The sequence below is a fragment of the Entelurus aequoreus genome, linkage group LG21 (assembly GCF_033978785.1).
Source record: "Entelurus aequoreus isolate RoL-2023_Sb linkage group LG21, RoL_Eaeq_v1.1, whole genome shotgun sequence".
NCBI classification, from domain to species: domain Eukaryota; kingdom Metazoa; phylum Chordata; class Actinopteri; order Syngnathiformes; family Syngnathidae; genus Entelurus; species Entelurus aequoreus.
Genome location: NC_084751.1, coordinates 7,072,756 through 7,100,255, shown reverse-complemented (window position 1 = coordinate 7,100,255; position 27,500 = coordinate 7,072,756). Strand labels below are relative to the sequence as shown.

General features: G+C 44.1%; 4 protein-coding genes across 11 annotated transcripts in view; 1 reads left to right on the top strand and 3 right to left on the bottom strand.

Annotated features, from left to right (window-relative positions):
- The window catches only part of pde6gb (phosphodiesterase 6G, cGMP-specific, rod, gamma, paralog b), a 6,069-nt gene extending 5,749 nt beyond the window's left edge, over positions 1 to 320 (bottom strand). Inside the window, exon 1 of the mRNA XM_062030662.1 lies at positions 167 to 320. The gene's annotated coding sequence lies outside the window, so the exon portion shown is untranslated. The remainder of the gene's footprint in view (positions 1 to 166) is intronic.
- A 2,142-nt stretch (positions 321 to 2,462) lies between these two features.
- On the top strand, positions 2,463 to 27,091 carry LOC133638244 (BTB/POZ domain-containing protein 17-like). Of its 6 annotated transcripts, XM_062030656.1 has the most exons (13): positions 2,463 to 2,665; positions 3,266 to 3,337; positions 15,592 to 15,679; positions 15,830 to 15,930; positions 16,074 to 16,167; positions 16,311 to 16,404; positions 16,555 to 16,655; positions 16,843 to 16,892; positions 17,043 to 17,143; positions 19,254 to 19,352; positions 24,637 to 24,955; positions 25,279 to 25,567; positions 25,628 to 27,091. In XM_062030656.1, the coding sequence occupies exons 11-13, from the start codon at positions 24,904 to 24,906 to the stop codon at positions 26,700 to 26,702; spliced, it is 1,416 nt and encodes a 471-aa protein (XP_061886640.1). In that variant the 5' UTR covers positions 2,463 to 2,665; positions 3,266 to 3,337; positions 15,592 to 15,679; positions 15,830 to 15,930; positions 16,074 to 16,167; positions 16,311 to 16,404; positions 16,555 to 16,655; positions 16,843 to 16,892; positions 17,043 to 17,143; positions 19,254 to 19,352; positions 24,637 to 24,903; the 3' UTR covers positions 26,703 to 27,091. The 6 variants fall into 6 exon arrangements, 2 of the variants coding, with proteins under 2 accessions (XP_061886640.1, XP_061886639.1); XM_062030655.1 differs by lacking the exons at positions 15,592 to 15,679; positions 15,830 to 15,930; positions 16,074 to 16,167; ... (2 more) ...; positions 16,843 to 16,892; positions 17,043 to 17,143 and having other exon boundaries at positions 24,724 to 24,955; XR_009823602.1 differs by lacking the exons at positions 15,592 to 15,679; positions 15,830 to 15,930; positions 16,074 to 16,167; ... (6 more) ...; positions 25,279 to 25,567; positions 25,628 to 27,091 and adding an exon at positions 3,639 to 5,777.
- Positions 3,011 to 6,195, bottom strand: oxld1 (oxidoreductase-like domain containing 1). 2 transcript variants are annotated; one of them, XM_062030661.1, is made up of 2 exons: positions 5,696 to 5,830; positions 3,011 to 3,986 (listed from the first exon to the last, which is right to left on the bottom strand). In XM_062030661.1, exons 1-2 carry the CDS (start codon positions 5,702 to 5,704, stop codon positions 3,675 to 3,677), a joined length of 321 nt encoding a protein of 106 aa, XP_061886645.1. In that variant the 5' UTR covers positions 5,705 to 5,830; the 3' UTR covers positions 3,011 to 3,674. The 2 variants fall into 2 exon arrangements, with proteins under 2 accessions (XP_061886645.1, XP_061886644.1); XM_062030660.1 differs by lacking the exon at positions 5,696 to 5,830 and adding an exon at positions 6,021 to 6,195 and having other exon boundaries at positions 3,031 to 3,986.
- LOC133638245 (G-protein coupled receptor family C group 5 member C-like) lies at positions 9,251 to 19,459 on the bottom strand. Of its 2 annotated transcripts, none has more exons than XM_062030659.1 (5): positions 19,159 to 19,459; positions 17,518 to 18,456; positions 14,670 to 14,755; positions 13,987 to 14,115; positions 9,251 to 11,815 (listed from the first exon to the last, which is right to left on the bottom strand). In XM_062030659.1, exons 2-5 carry the CDS (start codon positions 18,437 to 18,439, stop codon positions 11,783 to 11,785), a joined length of 1,170 nt encoding a protein of 389 aa, XP_061886643.1. In that variant the 5' UTR covers positions 18,440 to 18,456; positions 19,159 to 19,459; the 3' UTR covers positions 9,251 to 11,782. The 2 variants fall into 2 exon arrangements, with proteins under 2 accessions (XP_061886643.1, XP_061886641.1); XM_062030657.1 differs by having other exon boundaries at positions 17,518 to 18,460; positions 19,159 to 19,458.
- Positions 27,092 to 27,500: the final 409 nt, after the last annotated feature.

Genomic DNA, 27,500 nt, shown 5'->3' with positions numbered 1-27,500 from the left:
AGATTGGTGGTCTACAGGAGGAGAACAGATTGGTGGTCTACAGGAGAACAGATTGTTGGTCTACAGGAGGAGAACAGATTGGTGGTCTAACGAAAATATCCTCGTCCTCATCCAACAGTTTTCAGGAAATCCTAAAGACGAGCAGAGTCCGAGTAGTTCTACTCACCGTGAAGAACCGCCTGCAGACCAGAAGGGGAGTTCTCCGCTCTCGCTGTGAGGGACGCTCTTATTGGCTGTGAGGATTAGCGAGGCCCCGCCTCCCGCTCAGACGTGTGCTTCTCCGCCGAAGGTGCTGTGGTTTTACCCAAAAGAAAACGTACCCACGTACCTTGGCCTCTTGTCATGCGGGGTGGGCGTGTCCCCAGTCTGGATGACTACGAATAGGAGTGTGCGTAACACTTAAGTCCCTCCCCCCCTTCTTCAAAGACACCGCCTCCAGGCTTATGGACAAATGTACTACCGCTACTACGCAGATACGCACACATACATACCCCACGTATACTTTATGAAGTATAAAGGATAAAACATGGAATATTGAGAGTATGTGAAGCATTCCTACCTTGTTTACTTCCCTGACTACATCCTTAAAGTTTGTAACCCATCAGAAGTATCTTGCCATCCATTTTCTATCCATGTCCCAACTGAAATGCGCCACACATGTCCAAGTGTGAAGAGTGTTTTGCATGTTTCCCATCAGGCCTAGTAAATGGCTGTGTTATTGAATCGTGTGAGGTACTATTAGACATGTTTTATAATCTCCTCATAATCCTGCCGGCAAGTTGTGTGTTTGTGTGTCACACGTTTGAACGTTCTGTGTTGGTTTTTGAATTGGAAAGGTTGTCAAATGTAGAGGTGCATCTGCAAAAAGCAGAGACCTAATCCTGCAGCCACCAAACCAGATCCCCTCAACGCCTTGACTCCACCTAGAAATTCTGTCCATAAAAGTTCTGAACAGAATGGGTGACAAAGGGCAGCCTTGGCGGAGTCCAACCCTCACTGGAAACGTGTCCGACTTACTGCCGGCAATGCGGACCAAGCTCTGACACTGATCATACAGGGAGCGGACCGCCACAATCAGACAGTCCGATACCCCATACTCTCTGAGCACTCCCCACAGGACTTCCCGAGGGACACAGTCCAATGCCTTCTCCAAGTCCACAAAGCACATGTAGACTGGTTGGGCAAACTCCCATGCACCCTCAAGGACCCTGCCCAGAGTATAGAGCTGGTCCACAGTTCCACCACCAGGACATGTTCAGCGTTTTCCTGCTCAAATGAGCGGACTGTTGAAAATAGGAATCGGGGGATTACTTTTCACAAGTAAGATTTAACATTAACGTACTATTGGTTGTATTTTGTGAAAAGAATAGTTGAGAAGGAGCAAAGATCTTCAATAGTACTGACATCCTAGCCGCTAGCAAACAAGAGTATGACCATAATAGAATTGCTTGTCAATGAAATTAATTACATTTAAAAATGTCATACTTGGATAACATAAAGTTGAAATAATTGATGAAGATAAAGATTGTTCAAAACTCAAAATTCACCAGCCGCCACTAATTATGATGCATTCTCATTTTAGGCAAAGTATAAGACAATACTTTCTTAACAGTATAATTGTAACCAGGAATAAGTCTTCAAGTAACAATATTCAAATACTAACATTGTTGGGTAAGACAGAATTGGTTTGATTCTGAATCCAGTGAAACAGATTGGTGGTTTTAGCTGATATAAAGACTTTCAGGTGTTTATATATGTATATGTATAATGGTATTTTTTTTTTGGCATAAAGAAATATAATCAAGTGTGCTTACGGACTGTATCCCTTGCAGACTGTATTGATATATATTGATATATAATGTAGGAAGCAGAATATTAATAACAGAAAGAAACAACCCTTTTGTGTGAATGAGTGTAAATGGGGGAGGGAGGTTTTTTGGGTTGGTGCACTAATTGTAAGTGTATCTTGTGTTTTTTATTTGTTGATTTAATAAAAATAAAAAAAAAAATTTAAATTTTATTTATTATTTTTAATTTCTTGTGCGGCCCGGTACCAATCAATCCACGGACCGGTGGTTGGGGACCACTGACTTACAGCATATAAGAATATTCTATTACTGTTAAGCAAACTATGAATAATAAAACAAGTGTCCTTTATCATAGCTACACGTATGACACAAAAGCGCGTGAAAATCAGTGGTATTCAGTGAGGTAAAATGAATTAAATGCGCTGACAGTTCATTGCTCCTGCCAAATGAATTGCACTGATCACCACTCCAAGATGGCGGCCCCGCGTCTCGTCAGCGCCAGTAGGCAGGAGGCAGGTATTTTATAATGTTTTGATATTGTAACTACACAACATGTGTAAGTTACATGAAAATACCTGACGTTTGTTCGACGTTTTGTCAATATGTGGAACCATTGTCTCGTCGTGTCCCTCCTACTGCCGTAATTGTTGTGACACCTGCCCCTTTATACGTGTCGGACACTTCCCTTTTTTTATTTATCGTCTCATTAAGTTCACTATTTCTTCGTCTGTATGGTTGTATTTGTGTAGAGGCTCGACAATTAAGACCTTAAGTTCACTATTTCTTCGTCTGTATGGTTGTATTTGTGTAGAGGCTCGACAATTGGCAGCAAATATTGACTACATTTGTGTCGTCAGGTATGTTTTTATTGCACTGTTATCGTGCGTAACCGCCATTTTGTCCACGATATCACCGTGAGAGGCTCGACAATTAGCAGAATTTTTTGTTGTAATATTACCACTTTGTGTAAATGTATGGCTTAATTGCCCTATTTTACAGCAAAACGTTGCTTTTATAGAAGTGTAGGGAGGGGAATAATTAACTTACCACATTAGGTTATTATACTATGAGCGGTGGAAAAAAGCATCAATTTGGAAGAAAAAATATCAATAAGAGTAAAATCATAATTTGGGGGGGGTGGGGGGGGTGTCATTGTAAAGGAATTAATCTCGTTTCTCATGATTTTATGAATTTTCCTGTTATACATATTTTGTATATAGTAAAAAAGTAGTGATTATACCAAAGTTGTAAGATTACCAGGAAAAAACAACTGTAATATTACCACTTTATTTGTGTAAATACACTTTGCCCTGTCTTATTTCAAAAAGTTACTATTTTGAGTGTGGCAAGAGGAAAAAAGCTTTTTAAAAACAAAATTAGGTCATAATACCACAAAATATAGGGGGAAAACAATTAGCAGAAAATATTGACTTCATTTGTATGTCTTGTGTCGTCAGGGATGCATTGCCACGAGGAACATCACCCCCTGGTGTCGGTCGTGTTCATTACATCCTCCACACAAGGCAGAGGTAAAGAATACTGCTTACACTTGCACGCTACAATATTTCATTCAAAGTGTTATTTTATGTTTAAAAAGTCAGATTCCCACGTGAATCCTGACCAGTGCTGACTCAGGAGGGGATGAGGATCACACACCTTTTGATTTAAGACATAAAAGCCAGACTCCTGTTGCCATGGTGACAGTCAGTTTGAGAACACAACTTTAAAAAGTCCTAAATGAGATGCAGACAATAAATACTTCAAGTGCAACAACCAAGAGTGGAAGTAATATTTCAAACATTTCACTTCCATCGCCTTCTTTTCCATCAGGAAGACCAAACATGGCCCGTGGGAGGACGTGTGACGTCACGTCCTCCTCAGGTGTCTGATCTCCATCTTCAAGTAGGCCTTCAGGTTGTCGTCCAGGACGTTCTCCTCGATGGCGGCCAGCGCCCGCTCCTCGCCGTCGTCGTCGTTGTAGTAGGCCAGCAGCTGTTGGGCGTGTTCGATCCACACGCAGTTGTGACAGCCGCTCATGCAGCAGTAGGCGGGCGGCGCGGGGGGGCCGCCGTTACGGCCGCTCTCCGCCGGGGCAGAGGCGGCAGGCGGGTCTGCTCCCGCGGACGAGCGGCGGGCGACCCGGGAGAGTGGAGCCAACTTCCGCGTCGTCGCGCACAGCTGGGGGTCACAAGAACAGGATAAGTTAACATTTTTTGTTTTATAGAAAATGCCGTTTTGAACGATTCAATCGGATTCCTGAGGTGACGATTCGATTCAAACCGATTCTCCAAATGTACTGGGTTATTTGGTATGATACTTACAATGAAACTTGTTCAAAATGGGTTCTGCTGGAATGGAGATGGCACAAACATGTCTTTTTGAATTTGTTTATTAAAAAAAAAAAACATTTAAAAATATATCATTTAGAAAATTATGAATGAATTTGATGAATAAGAATTAGGGATGTCCGATAATGGCTTTTTGCCGATATCCGATATTGTCCAACTCTTTAATTACCGATACCGATATCAACCGATATATGCAGTCGTGGAATTAACACATTATTATGCCTAATTTGGACAACCAGGTATGGTGAAGATAAGGTACTTTTTTAAAAAATTAGTAAAATAAGATAAATAAATTTAAAACATTTTGTTGAATAAAAAAGAAAGTACAACAATATAAAAACAGTTACATAGAAACTAGTAATGAATGAAAATTAGTCAAATTAACTGTTAAAGGTTAGTACTATTAGTGGAGCAGCAGCACGCACAATCATGTGTGCTTACGGACTGTATCCCTTGCAGACTGTATTGATATATATTGATATATAATGTAGGAAGCAGAATATTGATAACAGAAAGAAACAACCCTTTTGTGTGAATGAGTGTAAATGGGGGAGGGAGGTTTTTTGGGTTGGTGCACTAATTGTAAGTGTATCTTGTGTTTTTTATGTTGATTTAATAAATAAATTAAAAAAACAATACCGATAATAAAAAAACCGATACCGATCATTTCCGATATTACATTTTTACGCATATATCGGCCGATAATTACGGCAGGCCGATATTATCGGACATCTCTAATAAGAATCTTGATTCAGATATGAATCAAATTGTTTGTGCATCCCTAATGGAGATGGTCTCAACACGTCTTTTTAAAAATGGATCGTAAATGTTTCTTTGAAAATCTAATTTTGAAAATTATGAATAAAAATCGCAATTCAGATGTCAATGGAATTTTGTGCATTCCTAATAGAGATGGCCTAAACACGACTTTTTGCAATTGTATTAAAATTTTAAAACATTTTTAATCGAATTTTGAAAATTATAATTCGCTTTGGAATCGGGATGAATAAAAATCGCAGTACGGATGTGGATCGAATGTTTCGTGCATCCGTGGCCTAAACACGTCTTTTAAAACAATTATTTTTGTATTAAAATATTTGTTTAGATTTTTTTTTTTAAAGTCAAATTTTGAAAATTATAAATAGTTTTAGAACCGGGATGAATAAAAAGCACGACCCGGGTGTGAATCGTTATTGTGCAAGTGTGAATTTGAGGCAAACAAATCATTTTTGTAACTTTTGAAAATAGTTGGTTTGACAGTTCAGGGCGAGTGGAATGTTTGAATCAGTTGGGAAATGTTAAAGTTTGAAACATTGTTCATGAAAATACAAGGTTTTAAATCAAATGAAAAATGTAGGAGAAGTTAGATGACAAATATTACAATGTTATATGTAACCTTGACACAATACAATAATAACATTGAGTCCAACTGGACCTTACATAGTGTTCGTCTTCTTTGACTGACTCCAGGATTAATTGGTGTCACTCTGCATTGAATCAGTCATTCGAGTCGCACACAACGAATTCAACACCACTTACGGTCAACATTTAGAAAATAAGGGAACATTTGGTGAAGTTAGTGTGATTTCAGCAGGAGTTAGTAAGTGAAAAGGTCAACGCAGACGAGCACTCAAAAAACAACTCGTTCATGATTCGCACATCTCATCTGGTCAAATAGCGAAAGCTCTTTGTCTTTCTTGTCTTAGTCAGGACGATTATTACGAATATGAATACTTTGAGACGTCAATAAGGAACGTTTAAAGTGTTGACGTGTGCGTAATGTTACTTTGTAACGTGTCAAACTGCTAGATTCGTGCTAGCAGTCAGTTAGCCTTAGCGGCTAATGGTAACCTTAAGTACCAACCTTTCGTAAAGACACCGAGGACCTCACCGCACCGACAGCCAAATAAACCATGGTGTGTACAACAATGTCTGCCTGCGATTATTAGTAGTAGTAGTATTTACAATCCTCTCTTGGCTAAAAGTAGCTTTCTTGGAAGCGTCTCTTCATTGTGCCGGAAATAAAAGTCTGTAAACAAAGGCAGTGATTGGTCCTGAGCAAAGTCACCTGACCAATCACGCACGCGAGCATTCGTGACGTAAAAGCGTGGGCGGTGACGAAGGCATTGGTTGCATTTACTAATAATGTCCAGCAGATGTCACTATGGTCAGTGTGTTTAGTACAGTCTTTTCTCCTTCACATGTAAAACACTAGCGTCTATAAAAAGTTAGTATTATAGATTCAAATACGTGATTACCAAAAGGGGTCCTAATTATGCGTGCCTGTTCTAAAAAGGCTAAACGGGGTTTATTATAAAAGCTTGTTTCATGGTGAAAGTACATCTTGTTCAGGTGTTGTTAGTCAGCAACACCTCCCACGCCCCCACACCTCCACCCCCCAGGTGATGTGTGTTTGTTTTCACACTCTTTGCTCCCTGCAGACCTTAAATGTTTGCAAGCCGCCTTCGTGGCAACACAGCCCAGATACCGAGTGTGCTGTGGGCCTCCGAATAGAGACAAGCTCCATCACACCGAAAGGTGGTTGACGTTGGACTGATCTCAGGTCAGCTTTGAGAGTCTCAATGGATGTTTGGACCTGATTCACTGATCTCAGGTCAGCCTTGAGAGTCTCAAGGGATGTTTGGACGTGATTCACTGATCTCAGGTCAGCCTTGAGAGTCTCAAGGGATGTTTGGACGTGATTCACTGATCTCAGGTCAGCCTTGAGAGTCCCAGGGATGTTTGGACGTGATTCACTGATCTCAGGTCAGCCTCGAGAGTCTTAAGGGATGTTTGGACGTGATTCACTGATCTCAGGTCAGCCTTGAGAGTCTCAAGGGATGTTTGGACGTGATTCACTGATCTCAGGTCAGCCTTGAGAGTCCCAGGGATGTTTGGACGTGATTCACTGATCTCAGGTCAGCCTCGAGAGTCTTAAGGGATGTTTGGACGTGATTCACTGATCTCAGGTCAGCCTTGAGAGTCTCAATGGATGTTTGGACGTGATTCACTGATCTCAGGTCAGCATTGAGAGTCTCGAGGGATGTTTGGACGTGATTCACTGATCTCAGGTCAGCATTGAGAGTCTCAAGGGATGTTTGGACGTGATTCACTGATCTCAGGTCAACCTTGAGTCCCAAGGGATGTTTGGACGTGATTCACTGATCTCAGGTCAGCTTTGAGAGTCTCAATTGCTGTTTGGACGTGATTCACTGATCTCAGGTCAGCCTGGAGAGTCCCAGGGATGTGTTGTGCTGCTGAACAGGAAGTCAAACACAGACCTGCTTCCTCCATGTTCCCTGACAGTGCAGCAGCAGTTGCATCCAAATGTTGTCTTCCAACTAAACTCTTCCAGAGGAATGTCAGGAATGTGTCAGTGTGAGATGATGTCATATCTGACCTCCAGTCAGCCATGTTGGAATGTTGGGATAATGTTGAGGTGACACCACACAACTGTGTCAACAATGTGCATCTTTCTAAACACCTGCCACACAATCTGTCCTCTTTTGTGTTGTGTGCCACTCTGTGTGTGTTGTGTGCCACTCTGTGTGTGTTGTGTGCCACTCTGTGTATGTTGTGTGCCACTCTGTGTTGTGTGCCACTCTGTGTATGTTGTGTGCCACTCTGTGTATGTTGTGTGCCACTCTGTGTGTGTTGTGTGCCACTCTGTGTATGTTGTGTGCCACTCTGTGTATGTTGTGTGCCACTCTGTGTGTGTTGTGTGCCACTCTGTGTTGTGTGCCACTCTGTGTATGTTGTGTGCCACTCTGTGTATGTTGTGTGCCACTCTGTGTGTGTTGTGTGCCACTCTGTGTGTGTTGTGTGCCACTCTGTGTATGTTGTGTGCCACTCTGTGTATGTTGTGTGCCACTCTGTGTTGTGTGCCACTCTGTGTATGTTGTGTGCCACTCTGTGTATGTTGTGTGCCACTCTGTATGTTGTGTGCCACTCTGTGTGTGTTGTGTGCCACTCTGTATGTTGTGTGCCACTCTGTGTGTGTTGTGTGCCACTCTGTGTATGTTGTGTGCCACTCTGTGTATGTTGTGTGCCACTCTGTGTTGTGTGCCACTCTGTGTATGTTGTGTGCCACTCTGTGTATGTTGTGTGCCACTCTGTGTTGTGTGCCACTCTGTATGTTGTGTGCCACTCTGTGTGTGTTGTGTGCCACTCTGTGTGTGTTGTGTGCCACTCTGTGTTGTGTGCCACTCTGTGTATGTTGTGTGCCACTCTGTGTTGTGTGCCACTCTGTATGTTGTGTGCCACTCTGTGTGTGTTGTGTGCCACTTTGTGTATGTTGTGTGCCATGCAGTGTATGTTGTGTGCCATGCAGTGCGTGACGTAGCAGCAGAGTGTGTGTGTGTCAGTGTGAAGTGTGCGATGCGTTCAGGTGTCGTCACAGAGGCGTCTTTGTGGCGAGCGCACAAAGAGCACATTGACCTTCCTCCTGCTGCAACGTGGTCAGTCAGACAAGAATGTTCAGGTGCCATCTTACTTCCTGTCTCCGCCCTGTGGTAGGAATAGGAACATCTTGTTGCCACAGTAACTGCGTGACAGTACGTTGTTTAAACCTCACTTGGCAACGCCTTAAGAGCTGTGCTGGACAATGAGTTGGCACTGTGTAGTTTTGGGCTCGCAGGCTAGCGCAGCTCACCAGAAGATTGGTGACAGGTTTCCTTTCCAGCGCTCTTATTTTCAGTTCTACTTCCTGTTTACCTCCAGCCCTCCTATGGTTGGAGCGCTGGCTCCCTCGCCTGTCTCCGACTGGCACTTAGCTACACCTGTCCCTGGTTGCCAATCAGGAAGCCAGCCTCGTCAGTAGGATCATTCCTTGTGCACTTCCCTGTTGCACTAGGTTTTTACATGACTTTACCTGCCATCTCTGCATCCTTGTTGAAGCGGAAACACATTTCAGGAAGTAAAAGAAGGCGTGTCCAGCCAGGAGTTTGCGTGTCTGTTGTGTCCCAGTGGAATAGGTTTTTTGTCCCCTGCAGCCCGACGCAGCGGGAAGCCCACAATCAATGTTGGCCCCCCCTCTTCTGACCTCCACATGGCGTCCCGTCAGGCCCACATCAAAGATGACAAGACATGTCTGAAAGCGCTTTTATTTTGCTCCACCACAAAGTACTCCTAGTCTACCATCTTGCTGGGAATAAGAAGAGGGGAGTCCAAACATGTCCCCCTGACATGTGGGGGCCATTTCCATAGTTTTTATTTTCTATTTATATTGTATCTCCTCAAAAAAGGGTGTCAGTCGTTAAAGTGTTAAACATGTTTACATTCAAGGCTGAAACACCAGTAGATAAACATCAGATGACAAACATTTGATCTTGTCAAAGAAAACCTCCATTTATTTATTTGTCAAAGACACAAAATGTGTAACATTTGATGTGAAGTCATTGCAGCTTAATATGACAATCATTCATAACATTGATTTGGATTCCTGTTTTTTCCCCCCAGCAATGAAAGTTTCAAAAGAAAATCCCACTAAAGGTTCTCGGGATCCAAAAGGGTCCCACTCATAAAATCGTTAAAAATAAGTCATGCATTATTTTTTATTGTTTTATATTCAACGCCTAAATCTGTAGATCAACCTCAGATATAACCATTAGAGATGTCCGATAATATCGGTCGATAAATGCGTTAAAATGTAATATCGGAAATTATTGGTATCGGTTCTTTTATTATCAGTATCGTTTAAAAAAAAAAAAAAAAATTAAATCAACATAAAAAACACAAGATACACTTACAATTAGTGCACCAAGCCAAAAAACCTCCCTCCCCCATTCACACTCATTCACACAAAAGGGTTGTTTCTTTCTGTTATTAATATTCTGCTTCCTACATTATATATCAATATATATCAATACAGTCTGCAGGGATACAGTCCGTAAGCACACATGATTGTGCGTGCTGCTGCTCCACTAATAGTACTAACCTTTAACAGTTAATTTTACTAATTTTCATTAATTATTAGTTTCTATGTAACTGTTTTTATATTGTTGTACTTTCTTTTTTATTCAACAAAATGTTTTTAATTTATTTATCTTATTTTATTTGATTCATTTTTACCTTATCTTCACCATACCTGGTTGTCCAAATTAGGCATAATAATGTGTTAATTCCACGACTGTATATATCGGTTGATATCGGTATCGGTAATTAAAGAGTTGGACAATATCGGCATATCGGCAAAAACCCATTATCGGACATCCCTAATAACCATCAATTAAAAGGTTTTATTAAACATTTTTTCCCTATGTTTCATGGCATGTTGGTTCTAGTTTTAATTATATGGCAAAAATAAAAAATATGCAATATTTTCTCAAGTGTAATATTTGATGTGAAGTAATAATAGGTCAACAATTCATAACAACGCTGATTTTGATTCCTTATTATTTTTTAAAAGAAAAAACAACCTGCTTGCCATCTTTGTCTTGTTAGTTTCAGTGGCGGGCCGTGCGTTTCCCACCTAGGCCTTCAGTGATGTCCGACTTCAATGATGACCTCTCAAATGACCATCATTGAAGTCACCACATGACCATTGCTGCAGAAATACTACACAGGAACACATTTACACACTACATGACCATTGCTGCAGAAATACTACACAGGAACACATTTACACACTACTGGCCATTGTACAAAACAGGCTATTTTTTGGCGCATTTAAAAATCAGCAATTAAAACATATCTTATGTGGTACTGTCACAATTAAAATGACAAAAAAACATTTTAAACGTGATAAAAATAAAGAAATGAAATATCTGAGCTCACATTTCACGGACAGCTGAGCTAGCTTCCGGAGTTAGCCGACATGCTCTCACAAGATGTAGTTTGTCTTTAAATATCCTTGAAAATGGCCTTGCAAATATACGTGTTGTCTAATCATAAAAGATGCAGACGAGGCGTGTTGGCGGACTTCTTCAAGTTTACTCCACAAGGTGCTCATCAAAAACATCCATGTCTACATTCAACAACCTACTGTGCCTGCTCTTCACTACTGTGGCATGCTGGGTAATGGAGTTCTTACGTTACCTGGCTCATTACATCACTATATATATCTGCCTTAGGCCATCTAGAAGGCCTTACTGACAACAACTCATTTGATTGGCTGTTGCAATTATCTATCAACTGTATGTCCTTGTTCACTTACAGTGCACGGACACCAGCATTGTTGAATCTGAAGGCAGATTTGGTACAGCATGGCAACAGAAGCTAGCTGAATTCTGATTGGATAAAAAGTCTATAAACTATAAAACAGCAGCGCTGGAAGCTCATGAAGACAATAGGAATAATATTACATATAAATACTTTTATCTTTAATTAATCTGATGATGATTTGTGGTTATTAGACCAGCAGAGAAGGTCTTGCTGGCCCTGCCGACACACCTCTGATTAGTTTGAATATTGAAACATTTTCTTGTTACATTTCACTTCTTTGTTCTTTTATTACATTTATTTTGTATTTTTTGGTACTGTTATTTTTTTAAAGTGTTAAAAAATGGCCTGCAGGCTGCCCTTTGGACACCCCGGCTGCAGAGGAATAAAAACACATTTACATATGTCAGAAGCCAAAGTGGGAGGAGCTAAAGATGACAAGGAAGATGAAGCAGGAAGTGGACTTGTTCACCACTGAGACGTCCTGTGGAGGACACGCCCCTGCAGGAGACACGTCAGCACAGACATATCACTCGGTTGCCATGGTAACAAGCAGGGAAACACCACCACAGACAAGTCACTGGGTTGCCATGGTAACAAGCAGGGAAACACCACCACAGACAAAACACTGGGTTGCCATGGTAACATACAGGGAGACACCATCACAGACGAGTCACTGGGTTGCCATGGTAACAAGCAGGGAAACACCACATATAAGTCACTGGGTTGCCATGGTAACATGCAGGGAGACACCATCACAGACAAGTCACTGGGTTGCCATGGTAACATGCAGGGAGACACCATCACAGACAAGTCACTGGGTTGCCATGGTAACAAGCAGGGAGACACCATCAAAGACAAGTCACTGGGTTGCCATGGTAACAAGCAGGGAGACACCATCACAGACAAGTCACTGGGTTGCCATGGTAACATACAGGGAGACACCATCACAGACAAGTCACTGGGTTGCCATGGTAACAAGCAGGGAAACACCACCACAGACAAAACACTGGGTTGCCATGGTAACATACAGGGAGACACCATCACAGACGAGTCACTGGGTTGCCATGGTAACAAGCAGGGAAACACCACATATAAGTCACTGGGTTGCCATGGTAACATGCAGGGAGACACCATCACAGACAAGTCACTGGGTTGCCATGGTAACATGCAGGGAGACACCATCACAGACAAGTCACTGGGTTGCCATGGTAACAAGCAGGGAGACACCATCACAGACAAGTCACTGGGTTGCCATGGTAACATGCAGGGAGACATCTTAACAGACAAGTCACTGGGTTGCCATGGTAACAAGCCGGGAGACACCATCACAGACAAGTCACTGGGTTGCCATGGTAACAAGCAGGGAGACACCATCACAGACAAGTCACTGGGTTGCCATGGTAACAAGCCGGGAAACAGCATCACAGACAAGTCACTGGGTTGCCATGGTAACAAGCCGGGAGACACCATCACAGACAAGTCACTGGGTTGCCATGGTAACATGCAGGGAGACACCATCACAGACAAGTCACTGGGTTGCCATGGTAACAAGCCGGGAGACACCATCACAGACAAGTCACTGGGTTACCATGGTAACAAGCCGGGAGACACCATCACAGACAAGTCACTGGGTTGCCATGGTAACAAGCCGGGAGACACCATCACAAACAAGTCACTGGGTTGCCATGGTAACAAGCAGGGAAACACCACCACAGACAAGTCACTGGGTTGCCATGGTAACATACAGGGAGACACCATCACAGACAAGTCACTGGGTTGCCATGGTAACAAGCAGGGAGACACCATCACATACAAGTCACTGGGTTGCCATGGTAACAAGCAGGGAAACACCATCACAGACAAGTCACTGGGTTGCCATGGTAACAAGCAGGAAGACACCATAACATACAAGTCACTGGGTTGCCATGGTAACAAGCAGGAAGACACCATCACATACAAGTCACTGGGTTGCCATGGTAACAAGCAGGGAAACCACCACAGACAAGTCACTGGGTTGCCATGGTAAAATACAGGGAGACACCATCACAGACAAGTCACTGGGTTGCCATGGTAACAAGCAGGGAGACACCATCACATACAAGTCACTGGGTTGCCATGGTAACAAGCAGGGAGACACCATCACATACAAGTCACTGGGTTGCCATGGTAACAAGCAGGGAGACACCATCACAGACAAGTCACTGGGTTGCCATGGTAACAAGCAGGAAGACACCATCACATACAAGTCACTGGGTTGCCATGGTAACAAGCAGGAAGACACCATCACATACAAGTCACTGGGTTGCCATGGTAACAAGCAGGGAGACACCATCACATACAAGTCACTGGGTTGCCATGGTAACATGCAGGGAGACACCACCACATACAAGTCACTGGGTTGCCATGGTAACAAGCAGGGAGACACCATCACATACAAGTCACTGGGTTGCCATGGTAACAAGCAGGGAGACACCATCACATACAAGTCACTGGGTTGCCATGGTAACAAGCAGGGAGACACCATCACATACAAGTCACTGGGTTGCCATGGTAACAAGCAGGAAGACACCATCACATACAAGTCACTGGGTTGCCATGGTAACAAGCAGGGAGACACCACCACATACAAGTCACTGGGTTGCCATGGTAACATACAGGGAGACACCTACACTGCTTCCGTTTGCATAAACAACGCTGGGCGTGTCATCGTGCTGCGAGGGGGTGGAGCCAGTGCTGATGTCCGCAGAGTGGGCGGAGACTCTGGGAATGGTGGAGTGGAAGGTGGTGTCAGGCGGGTTCTGTAGAGACACAGAAAGATGGTTGAGGTGTGGTGAAGTGAACAGGTGGAAGTAGAGACACAGAAAGATGGTTGAGGTGTGGTGAAGTGAACAGGTGGAAGTAGAGACACAGAAAGATGGCGGAGGTGTGGTGAAGTGAACAGGTGGAAGTAGAGACACAGAAAGATGGTTGAGGTGTGGTGAAGTGAACAGGTGGAAGTAGAGACACAGAAAGATGGTTGAGGTGTGGTGAAGTGAACAGGTGGAAGTAGAGACACAGAAAGATGGTTGAGGTGTGGTGAAGTGAACAGGTGGAAGTAGAGACACAGAAAGATGGTTGAGGTGTGGTGAAGTGAACAGGTGGAAGTAGAGACACAGAAAGATGGTTGAGGTGTGGTGAAGTGAACAGGTGGAAGTAGAGACACAGAAAGATGGTTGAGGTGTGGTGAAGTGAACAGGTGGAAGTAGAGACACAGAAAGATGGTTGAGGTGTGGTGAAGTGAACAGGTGGAAGTAGAGACACAGAAAGATGGTTGAGGTGTGGTGAAGTGAACAGGTGGAAGTAGAGAACTCACAGTGATGAGGGCCAGTTCGGTGGGCTGGTACACACCACTCCTCACATGACCACTGTAGTTGTTGTAGGGGGACACCGGCTTGGACCCTGGAACACAACACAACACTTTTACACAGCAGGTTGCCATGGAGACAGCTAACAGCTGGTAGTGGCCAGTTAGACATTAACTGGACGGGAAGATTGAGGACAAACTGAATGTTTGTTGACTTCCTGCTGCTCGTCACTCGTTAACTCAAGTCTGTGTCTGCCAGCTTGTTAGCATTCTGTGTCACCTGGACTTAACATGTCTATTATTGTTAGCATTCTGTGTCACCTGGACTTAACATGTCTATTATTGTTAGCATTCTGTGTCACCTGGACTTCTACATGTCTATTATTGTTAGCATTCTGTGTCACCTGGACTTAACATGTCTATTATTGTTAGCATTCTGTGTCACCTGGACTTAACATGTCTATTATTGTTAGCATTCTGTGTCACCTGGACTTAACATGTCTATTATTGTTAGCATTCTGTGTCACCTGGACTTAACATGTCTATTATTGTTAGCATTCTGTGTCACCTGGACTTAACATGTCTATTATTGTTAGCATTCTGTGTCACCTGGACTTAACATGTCTATTATTGTTAGCATTCTGTGTCACCTGGACTTAACATGTCTATTATTGTTAGCATTCTGTGTCACCTGGACTTAACATGTCTATTATTGTTAGCATTCTGTGTCACCTGGACTTAACATGTCTATTATTGTTAGCATTCTGTGTCACCTGGACTTAACATGTCTATTATTGTTAGCATTCTGTGTCACCTGGACTTAACATGTCTATTATTGTTAGCATTCTGTGTCACCTGGACTTAACATGTCTATTATTGTGTTATGTTTGTGTTATGATGCCATCTTTTGGACATGTTCGCTCACTTGGAGTTTTCAACCGGAAGTAGAAGTGCCACTCAGTCTTCGAGCCATCCGTAGCGTTTCTACTCGTCTTCATTCATCACTCCAAGCAACGTTTGTAAGTTTTACAATATAACTACAACTATTCTTACTTACTAAAGCGTCCCGATGTCTGTAGGAGTGTTTTCATACATATTTTACGTGCTATCGTAATGTAACCAAGCTAGCATCGTTAACATCAGCTAAAATGCTAACACTTTCTGTTTAGACTGAGCTTTCAACCGGACGTAGAAGTGCCGATCAGTCTTCGAGCCGTCCGTAGCGTTTCTACTTGTATGGATTCTTTATTCATCACTGAAAGCAACATTGGTAAGTTTTACAATATAACTACAACTATTCTTACGTACTAAAGCGTCCCGATGTCTGTAGGAGTGTTTTCATACATATTTTACGTGCTATCGTAATGTAATTAATCGTTAGCATTAGCTAATATGCTAACACTTTCTGTTTAGACTGAGCTTTGAACCGGACGTAGAAGTGTCATTCTGTCTTCTAGCCATCCATAGCGTTTCTACTCGTCTTCATTCATCACTCCAAGCAACGTTTGTAAGTTTTACAATATAACTACAACTATTCTTACTTACTAAAGCGTCCCGATGTCTGTAGGAGTGTTTTCATACATATTTTACGTGCTATCGTAATGTAATTAATCGTTAGCATTAGCTAATATGCTAACACTTTCTGTTTAGACTGAGCTTTGAACCGGACGTAGAAGTGTCATTCTGTCTTCTAGCCATCCATAGCGTTTCTACTCGTCTTCATTCATCACTCCAAGCAACGTTTGTAAGTTTTACAATATAACTACAACTATTCTTACTTACTAAAGCGTCCCGATGTCTGTAGGAGTGTTTTCATACATATTTTACGTGCTATCGTAATGTAACCAAGCTAGCATCGTTAACATCAGCTAAAATGTTAACACTTTCTGTTTAGACTGAGCTTTCAACCGGACGTAGAAGTGCTGATCAGTCTTCGAGCCGTCCGTAGCGTTTCTACTTGTATGGATTCTTTATTCATCACTGAAAGCAACATTGGTAAGTTTTACAATATAACTACAACTATTCTTACTTACTAAAGCGTCCCGATGTCTGTAGGAGTGTTTTCATACATATTTTACGTGCTATCGTAATGTAATTAATCGTTAGCATTAGCTAATATGCTAACACTTTCTGTTTAGACTGAGCTTTGAACCGGACGTAGAAGTGTCATTCTGTCTTCTAGCCATCCATAGCGTTTCTACTCGTCTTCATTCATCACTCCAAGCAACGTTTGTAAGTTTTACAATATAACTACAACTATTCTTACTTACTAAAGCGTCCCGATGTCTGTAGGAGTGTTTTCATACATATTTTACGTGCTATCGTAATGTAACCAAGCTAGCATCGTTAACATCAGCTAAAATGCTAACACTTTCTGTTTAGACTGAGCTTTCAACCGGACGTAGAAGTGCCGATCAGTCTTCGAGCCGTCCGTAGCGTTTCTACTTGTATGGATTCTTTATTCATCACTGAAAGCAACATTGGTAAGTTTTACAATATAACTACAACTATTCTTACGTACTAAAGCGTCCCGATGTCTGTAGGAGTGTTTTCATACATATTTTACGTGCTATCGTAATGTAATTAATCGTTAGCATTAGCTAATATGCTAACACTTTCTGTTTAGACTGCGCTTTCAACCGGACGTAGAAGTGTCATTCTGTCTTCTAGTCATCCATAGCGTTTCTACTCGTCTTCATTCATCACTCCAAGCAACGTTTGTAAGTTTTACAATATAACTACAACTATTCGTACTTACTAAAGCGTCCCATGTGTGATCTGTAGACCTTGTTAAAGTTGATAAATGGAGGTTCCAGGTGTGCTAAGTTGTAAGTGGGCGGAGTCAAAGACGGCGTACCTGCGGGCGGCTCGTCCATGGAGAAGGTCTTGTTCTCCATGAACAAGACGTGAGGGTTCCTCTCCTTCAGGATGGTCTCATAGTCCACGCCGTAGTTGGCTCCCAAGTCGGGGTCGTCGCTGGGCGAGCAGCACACCTGTGGAATGGTGACCAGGACCAGGAAGACCCAGGCGTTGGCCACCAGGGCGATGGCGAGCGTGGGCGTGTCCCAGGAAGTGTCAGAGTTCCCGTACACGTACATGACGACCCACGCGGCCCAAATCCCCACGGAGAGGAGGCCGCTGGCGAGGATGCGAGCGCCCTCCGTCTTCCACTGCGTGTACTTTCCCGCCATGACGCTGGCGCTGGCCGCCACCACGCCCAGGAGGAGGAGCATCACGTAGATCAGCGCCATGGCGAAGTCCGGATTAGGGACGTCGCAGGGCGGGGCCGCCGCCTGGCGCACCACCGTGATGATCAGCCACTCGGCGTTGATGACCACCTCCACCGCCCACAGCGCCACGGCGCCCACGCACCAGGTCCACGCCGGCGGGGCGCTGTTGGTCCTGGCCAAGACGCTCAGCCGGGCGCCCTGCGCCAGCAGGCAGGACGCGCAGCCGGCGAACAGCACGCCGAACAGGAAGCGGCGGGAGACGCAGGTGGCCAAGTCCTCGCCCACGATGAAGGCGAAGGTCAGGCCGAAGAGGCCGGCCGTGCAGACCAGGAAGACGGCGTGCGGCGCCACCGACCCCCTGCGGTTCTTGTCTCGGGTGAACGGCACGAGGGCCAGCAGCGCCATGAAGAAGACCAGGGACACCACCACGCCGCACGCCGCCAGCGCCTCCAGGACCACACCCCACGCCGAGTCCAGGTCGCACAACTTGTAGTAGATGGAGGCCACGCCCACTCCACAACCCTGGGGACGACTCACGTTGGCGGCCATTGGAGCAGCGACCACTACTTCCTGTTTGGACGCACACACACACACACAAACACACACACACACAAACACATGTTGAGCGCACACACACACACACGCACACACAAACACACACACACACACATGTTGAGCACACACACACGCACACACACACACACACACACACACATTCATACAGTATCACACACACACACGCACACACTCAGTAGCATACACACACACAGACACACACACACACACACACACACACACACACACACACACACACACACACACATTCATACAGTATCACACACACACACGCACACACTCAGTAGCATACACACACACAGACACACACACACACACACACACACACACACACACACACACACACGCGCAGAGGTGAATATTTAACTTTGTGTAAACTGGAAGTCGCAAAGACAAAACATGAATATTGTACACGTTTATGTTGACATGTTGCAGCTTCTGTTGACCTTGCGGCCGCCCGAGGACCGTTGCCATGGAGACCATGCATGCACCTTGGCATGATTGCCATTTCTTCTCGGCGTGCGTTCCTCGTGCATGACGTCACCACGATAACGTCATCTCGCGGGCTAACAACATATGCTAATCGCCTAGCAGTTAGCATTAGCTTGTGTACAACTTCCTGTCACTTGACACAATAAAGTCAGGTTGTTGTCGTCCACTTCCTGTTTGTGAGGCGGCCATCACGCACGTACCTGCTGGATGAGTCCGCGTGGGCGAAGTTGAACGTGAAAACTCGCAATCAAACTCAGCTCACTTTCTCTTCTTCTTCTTCTTCTTGTTTTTGTAGTAAAACTCCTTGAGAGGCTGAACGGGACCTGAGTGAAGATCTGACGCCTAGGTCGCGCACGCGCACGCGCACGCACACCTGGCCAGGAGGAGGAGACAGGTTAGTGTGCAGCGTCACCTGCTGGTGAAAAGCTGACGTGCATCCATCCCTTTCCTACCGCTTGTCCCTCTCTGGGTCATGGGGGGGTGGAGCCTATCCCTGCTGCACTCGGCTCTATTTATTCAAAATAATAATAATAATAATACAAATACATTTGTTGTTGTCACAAAAAATAGTTCCTGCGCTCATTTGCATATGCAAATTTCTCAGCTGTCAATGAGCTGCAGTGAATGATGACGTAGTGCCTGTCTTGGCCACAAGAGGACGCTGCTGCCAGATTTACTGGCCAAGAAGCTAAATCATCGTCCTTATTTATCATTCTTATGAAGATTTATATCATGTCCAACCTTCAAATCATCAAGTACAAAAGAGTCTTGAAGTAAAGAAGAGTCTTGAAGTACACAAAAGTCTTGAAGTAAAGAGTCTTGAAGAGTCTTGAAGTACAGAAGAGTCTTGAATAAAGAAGAGTCTTGAAGTAAAGAGTCTTGAAGAGTCTTGAAGTGCAGCAGAGTCTTGAAGTAAAGAAGAGTCTTGAAGTACACAAAAGTCTTGAAGTAAAGAGTCTTGAAGAGTCTTCAAGTACAGAAGAGTTAGAAGAGTCTTGAAGTAAAGAGTCTTGAAGAGTCTTGAAGTACAGAAGAGTCTTGAAGTACAGAAGAGTCTTGAAATAAAGAAGAGTCTTGAAGTAAAGAAGAGTGTTGAAGTACAGAAGAGTTAGAAGAGTCTTGAAGTAAAGAGTCTTGAAGAGTCTTGAAGTACAGAAGAGTCTTGAAGTACAGAAGAGTCTTGAAATAAAGAAGAGTCTTGAAGTACAGAAGAGTCTTGAAGTACACAAAAGTCTTGAAGTAAAGAGTCTTGAAGAGTCTTGAAGTACAGAAGAGTTAGAAGAGTCTTGAAGTAAAGAGTCTTGAAGAGTCTTGAAGTACAGAAGAGTCTTGAAGTACAGAAGAGTCTTGAAATAAAGAAGAGTCTTGAAGTAAAGAAGAGTGTTGAAGTACAAAAGAGTTAGAAGAGTCTTGAAGTAAAGAGTCTTGAAGAGTCTTGAAGTACAGAAGAGTCTTGAAGTACAGAAGAGTCTTGAAATAAAGAAGCGTCTTGAAGTAAAGAAGAGTCTTGAAGTACAGAAGAGTCTTGAAGTAAAGAGTCTTGAAGAGTCTTGAAGTACAGAAGAGTCTTGAAGTACAGAAGAGTCTTGAAGTACAGAAGAGTCTTGAAGTAAAGAGTCTTGAAGAGCCTTGAAGTACAGAAGAGTCTTGAAGTACAGAAGAGTCTTGAAGTAAAGAGTCTTGAAGAGCCTTGAAGTACAGAAGAGTCTTGAAGTACAGAAGAGTCTTGAAGTAAAGAGTCTTGAAGAGTCTTGAAGTACAGAAGAGTCTTGAAGTACAGAAGAGTCTTGAAGTAAAGAGTCTTGAAGAGCCCTGAAGTACAGAAGAGTCTTGAAGTACAGAAGAGTCTTGAAGTAAAGAGTCTTGAAGAGTCTTGAAGTAAAGAAGAGTCTTGAAGTAAAGAGTCTTGAAGAGTCTTGAAGTAAAGAAGGGTCTTGAAGTACAGAAGAGTCTTGAAGTAAAGAAGAGTCTTGAAGTAAAGAGTCTTGAAGAGTCTTGAAGTAAAGAAGGGTCTTGAAGTACAGAAGAGTCTTGAAGTACAGAAGAGTCTTGAAGTACAGAAGAGTCTTGAAGTAAAGAGTCTTGAAGAGCCTTGAAGTACAGAAGAGTCTTGAAGTACAGAAGAGTCTTGAAGTAAAGAAGAGTCTTGAAGTAAAGAGTCTTGAAGGGTCTTGAAGTACAGAAGAGTCTTGAAGTAAAGAGTCTTGAAGGGTCTTGAAGTACAGAAGAGTCTTGAAGTAAAGAAGAGTCTTGAAGTACAGAAGAGTCTTGAAGTAAAGAGTCTTGAAGAGTCTTGAAGTAAAGAAGAGTCTTGAAGTAAAGAAGAGTCTTGAAGTACAGAAGAGTCTTGAAGTAAAGAGTCTTGAAGAGTCTTGAAGTAAAGAAGAGTCTTGAAGTACAGAAGAGTCTTGAAGTAAAGAGTCTTGAAGAGTCTTGAAGTAAAGAAGAGTCTTGAAGTAAAGAGTCTTGAAGAGTCTTGAAGTAAAGAAGGGTCTTGAAGTACAGAAGAGTCTTGAAGTAAAGAAGAGTCTTGAAGTAAAGAGTCTTGAAGAGTCTTGAAGTAAAGAAGGGTCTTGAAGTACAGAAGAGTCTTGAAGTACAGAAGAGTCTTGAAGTACAGAAGAGTCTTGAAGTAAAGAGTCTTGAAGAGCCTTGAAGTACAGAAGAGTCTTGAAGTACAGAAGAGTCTTGAAGTAAAGAAGAGTCTTGAAGTAAAGAGTCTTGAAGGGTCTTGAAGTACAGAAGAGTCTTGAAGTAAAGAGTCTTGAAGGGTCTTGAAGTACAGAAGAGTCTTGAAGTAAAGAAGAGTCTTGAAGTACAGAAGAGTCTTGAAGTAAAGAGTCTTGAAGAGTCTTGAAGTACAGAAGAGTCTTGAAGTACAGAAGAGTCTTGAAGAGTCTTGAAGTAAAGAAGAGTCTTGAAGTAAAGAAGAGTCTTGAAGTACAGAAGAGTCTTGAAGTAAAGAGTCTTGAAGAGTCTTGAAGTAAAGAAGAGTCTTGAAGTAAAGAAGAGTCTTGAAGTAAAGAGTCTTGAAGAGCCTTGAAGTACAGAAGAGTCTTGAAGTACAGAAGAGTCTTGAAGTAAAGAGTCTTGAAGAGTCTTGAAGTACAGAAGAGTCTTGAAGTACAGAAGAGTCTTGAAGTAAAGAGTCTTGAAGAGCCCTGAAGTACAGAAGAGTCTTGAAGTACAGAAGAGTCTTGAAGTAAAGAGTCTTGAAGAGTCTTGAAGTAAAGAAGAGTCTTGAAGTAAAGAGTCTTGAAGAGTCTTGAAGTAAAGAAGGGTCTTGAAGTACAGAAGAGTCTTGAAGTAAAGAAGAGTCTTGAAGTAAAGAGTCTTGAAGAGTCTTGAAGTAAAGAAGCGTCTTGAAGTACAGAAGAGTCTTGAAGTACAGAAGAGTCTTGAAGTACAGAAGAGTCTTGAAGTAAAGAGTCTTGAAGAGCCTTGAAGTACAGAAGAGTCTTGAAGTACAGAAGAGTCTTGAAGTAAAGAAGAGTCTTGAAGTAAAGAGTCTTGAAGGGTCTTGAAGTACAGAAGAGTCTTGAAGTAAAGAGTCTTGAAGGGTCTTGAAGTACAGAAGAGTCTTGAAGTAAAGAAGAGTCTTGAAGTACAGAAGAGTCTTGAAGTAAAGAGTCTTGAAGAGTCTTGAAGTAAAGAAGAGTCTTGAAGTAAAGAAGAGTCTTGAAGTACAGAAGAGTCTTGAAGTAAAGAGTCTTGAAGAGTCTTGAAGTAAAGAAGAGTCTTGAAGTACAGAAGAGTCTTGAAGTAAAGAGTCTTGAAGAGTCTTGAAGTAAAGAAGAGTCTTGAAGTAAAGAGTCTTGAAGAGTCTTGAAGTAAAGAAGGGTCTTGAAGTACAGAAGAGTCTTGAAGTAAAGAAGAGTCTTGAAGTAAAGAGTCTTGAAGAGTCTTGAAGTAAAGAAGGGTCTTGAAGTACAGAAGAGTCTTGAAGTACAGAAGAGTCTTGAAGTAAAGAGTCTTGAAGAGCCTTGAAGTACAGAAGAGTCTTGAAGTACAGAAGAGTCTTGAAGTAAAGAAGAGTCTTGAAGTAAAGAGTCTTGAAGGGTCTTGAAGTACAGAAGAGTCTTGAAGTAAAGAGTCTTGAAGGGTCTTGAAGTACAGAAGAGTCTTGAAGTAAAGAAGAGTCTTGAAGTACAGAAGAGTCTTGAAGTAAAGAGTCTTGAAGAGTCTTGAAGTACAGAAGAGTCTTGAAGTACAGAAGAGTCATGAAGAGTCTTGAAGTAAAGGAGAGTCTTGAAGTAAAGAAGAGTCTTGAAGTACAGAAGAGTCTTGAAGTAAAGAGTCTTGAAGAGTCTTGAAGTAAAGAAGAGTCTTGAAGTAAAGAAGAGTCTTGAAGTACAGAAGAGTCTTGAAGAGTCTTGAAGTAAAGAAGAGTCTTGAAGTAAAGAGTCTTGAAGAGTCTTGAAGTAAAGAAGGGTCTTGAAGTACAGAAGAGTCTTGAAGTAAAGAAGAGTCTTGAAGTAAAGAGTCTTGAAGAGTCTTGAAGTACAGAAGAGTCTTGAAGTAAAGAGTCTTGAAGGGTCTTGAAGTACAGAAGAGTCTTGAAGTAAAGAAGAGTCTTGAAGTACAGAAGAGTCTTGAAGTAAAGAGTCTTGAAGAGTCTTGAAGTACAGAAGAGTCTTGAAGTACAGAAGAGTCTTGAAGTAAAGAGTCTTGAAGAGTCTTGAAGTACAGAAGAGTCTTGAAGTACAGAAGAGTCTTGAAGTACAGAAGAGTCTTGAAGTAAAGAGTCTTGAAGAGTCTTGAAGTACAGAAGAGTCTTGAAATAAAGAAGAGTCTTGAAGTAAAGAAGAGTCTTGAAGTACAGAAGAGTCTTGAAGTAAAGAAGAGTCTTGAAGTAAAGAGTCTTGAAGAGTCTTGAAGTACAGAAGAGTCTTGAAGTAAAGAGTCTTGAAGAGTCTTGAAGTACAGAAGAGTCTTGAAGTAAAGAAGTCTTGAAGTAAAGAGTCTTGAAGAGTCTTGAAGTACAGAAGAGTCTTGAAGTAAAGAGTCTTGGAGAGTCTTGAAGTACAGAAGAGTCTTGAAGTACAGAAGAGTCTTGAAGTACAGAAGAGTCTTGAAGTAAAGAGTCTTGAAGAGTCTTGAAGTAAAGAAGAGTCTTGAAGTAAAGAAGAGTCTTGAAGTAAAGAGTCTTGAAGTAAAGAGTCTTGAAGTAAAGAAGAGTCTTGAAGTACAGAAGAGTCTTGAAGTACAGAAGAGTCTTGAAGTAAAGAGTCTTGAAGAGTCTTGAAGTAAAGAAGAGTCTTGAAGTAAAGAGTCTTGAAGTAAAGAGTCTTGAAGTAAAGAGTCTTGAAGTACAGAAGAGTCTTGAAGTACAGAAGAGTCTTGAAGTAAAGAGTCTTGAAGTAAAGAGTCTTGAAGTACAGAAGAGTCTTGAAGTACAGAAGAGTCTTGAAGTACAGAAGAGTCTTGAAGAGTCTTGAAGTACAGAAGAGTCTTGAAGTAAAGAGTCTTGAAGAGTCTTGAAGTACAGAAGAGTCTTGAAGTACAGAAGAGTCTTGAAGAGTTAAAGATCGAAACAAAGTCTGAAAGAAGTGTAGAAAGTGAGAGTACAGACTGAGCTCCACCTGGTGGACGCAGGCTGCCATTACAAGCTGTGTAAAATGTGTCAGGTTTCTTGCTTGGATGATGGATGGGTGGATCTATGTTGTCCACCTGCACAGCTCCACACTGAAGCCGGGTGTTTCCATGGTGACCGTGGACTTCAGCGGGTCACCTGAAAGACTTTGACCCGCTTGTCTTCTGTTCAGACGACTGGAGAACAGAGGTCACGTGTCAACGGTCTTAACGGCCGCATCCTCCTCCCATCTCCATCTCTGGCTCCGCCCACCGGGCAATGACGCTGGTGTGTGGCGAGAGCGTTGAAGCACACAGTCCAACCGTCGTATCCTCCAAGTCCGGCAGGACGTGCACAGAAGAAGAAGGACAAGATGGAGACGCTGGTGTGCACGTTGCTCCTGGTTCTGCAGGCGGTCGCAGCAGGTAAGTCCTCAGTCTTCTTCTTCTTCTGCTACCGGTCCAGATGTTTCCACAACCCAGTAGAGGTTGTGATCCAAGTCTGGATGGAGCCAAGTCTAGTTTAGATCTGTGGGTTCTAGCACTCTCCTGGAAGTTTCACCAAGTTGTCCTACTTGAGTGTTTCCAGAGGACAGAAGTCCAAAGTCCAAAGAGATGTTAGCTGAGCTGGATCAATACTTCAGTCAATACAATTAATTGTGACCCACTACGTGGCGGATCAATGACCCACTAAGCCAGCTGGACAACAACCGGCTGCGGATGTTTCAATGCCCCCTGTGCTGTTCCAGGCCCGCTGAGGGTGGACGACAGCCAAGATGGTGGCGGCGTGGACGCCATCAGCCACCCGCTGGCGCTGGTGCAGCGTCTGGAGGCGCTCCTTCTTCAGGGCAACGGCAGCGACGTGACTCTGCGAGTAGCGACGCCCGACGCCGACGAGGTCAAGCTGATCCCGGCCCACGCCTTGGTTCTGTCCCTGCAGAGTCCCGTCTTCGAGGAGCTGCTGCTGGGCCGAAACGGCAGCACCTTGACGCTGGGGGAGAACGCCGACTGCACCGCCGTCTTCGACAAGTTCATCAGGTGAGGGCGAGTGAACACACCCAGCCGGGCTCGCTGAGTGTCCGCTTCCTGTCCCCGCAGGTACCTCTACTGCGGAGACGTCTCGCTGCGTTTGAACCAGGCCACGCCCCTGCACCAGCTGGCCAGCAAGTACCAGGTGGCGGCGCTGCGGCAGGGCCTCACACGCTACATGACCCAAAACCTGGCCAGGGACTCGCCCTCGGGCCACGTGGCGGGGTGGTACGAGTACGCCGTGCAGGCGGGCGACGCTGTTCTGAGTGACAGCTGTCTGCGGTACTTGGCCTGGAACCTGTCGTCGGTCATGCAGAGCGCAGAGTGGGCGGGGCTTAGTAGCCAGCTGCTCATGTCGCTGCTTCAGCGTTCGGACCTGGTCCTGCACAGCGAGATGGAGCTCTTTGCCGCGTTGGAGGCCTGGATCGCCCACAACCGCCCCGACGGCCTGACGGTGGAGAACGCACTGAGAGCCGTGCGCTACGCCATGATGCCGCCGCGGGAGCTCTTCCGCCTGCAGACCCAGTCGGCGGTTCTGGCCCGCTACCAGGAGTCGGTGCGAGACCTGCTCTACATGTCCTACCAGTTCCACTCCGCCTCGCCGGTGCACATGGCCAAGTTCTTCGATGTCAACTGCAGCCTCTTCGTGCCGAGGAACTACCTGGCACCGCTCTGGGGGTCCTCCTGGGTCATCAACAACCCGACCCGAGACGACCGCAGTACCAGCTTCCAGACGCAGCTGGGGCCCAGCGGCCACGACGCCGCCAAGCGAGTCACCTGGAACGTCCTGTTCTCCCCGCGCTGGCTGCCGCTCAGCATGAGGCCCATGTACTCAGAAACGGGCGCCATGCAGCCCACGCGGGCGGAGGGGGGGTGGCCCCGCATCATCATAACGCCCGCCACGTCCAGCGCCGACTTTGCCGGCGTCAGCTTCCAGAAGACGGTCCTGGTTCTGGCCCAGCAGCAGGGCCGGCTGCTGGTCAAACACGTGTACAACTTCCATCAGAGCACCGAGGAGAACGGCGACTTCCTGGCCGAGGCCGACCTCTACCGCCGCTCCTCGGACTACCTGCTGGACGGCTCCCTGCTGCTCCACGTGGTGGTCAAGCCTCTGTACCAGAACCTCATTGCCACCAAGAACTGAACCCACGCTCCCAGAACCGGAACATTTGGCCCTTTGCCAACTTCAATTGACACCCGAGTGGAGGCACCACCTGCTGGTCTGGCAGGGGAACTACACCAAAAACAGCTGGCCTTTGATGTCTGCCACCTACCAATCAGAGGCCGCGACCATATTTGGACAAGGAAGTGAAGAAGAAAACATTGGATTGATGATCAGGAAATGTGCAAAGAAGACTTCCGGGCTAGCAGGTTTTGGGTCTAAATGTGTCATCAGGATGGTTCTGGTTGTGTATTGATCACATGATGGTGCTATTTTATTATTATTTTATCATTATTTGATTATTACTGTATTATTATTTATTTACTTTCACTTTCTAGCCGTCTTGTCTGTGCTGCCTTCACTTCTCCTCATTAAAGTCGTAAACTTCCACCTCGTCTTGTACTTGCTGCTCCAAACTAGAGGGAAGGACTACACTTCCCATCATGCACTGGAAGCCAGTGAGGTTCTTGTCACATCCGCCAGGGTGGGCCAACCATCCAACCTGCAACATCTTCTTATTCTCTGGCAGACCAGCGTCATCATTGGTAACAAAATGAGTGGAAGTTTGCATAGAAGAATCCAAACATTTGCACACAAAAATATTCTGACGTTTAAAAAGGACCCCCAGAGAGGGACAAGCAGTAGAACATGGACGTGTGTGCAGTGTGGGCGATACTGGGAACTGTGTATCACATCGATACCAAGTATCAGGGCTAGTATCGCCAAATATGATATCCATACATCTGACTTCAAATGACATCAAATTTAGACTATTCAATT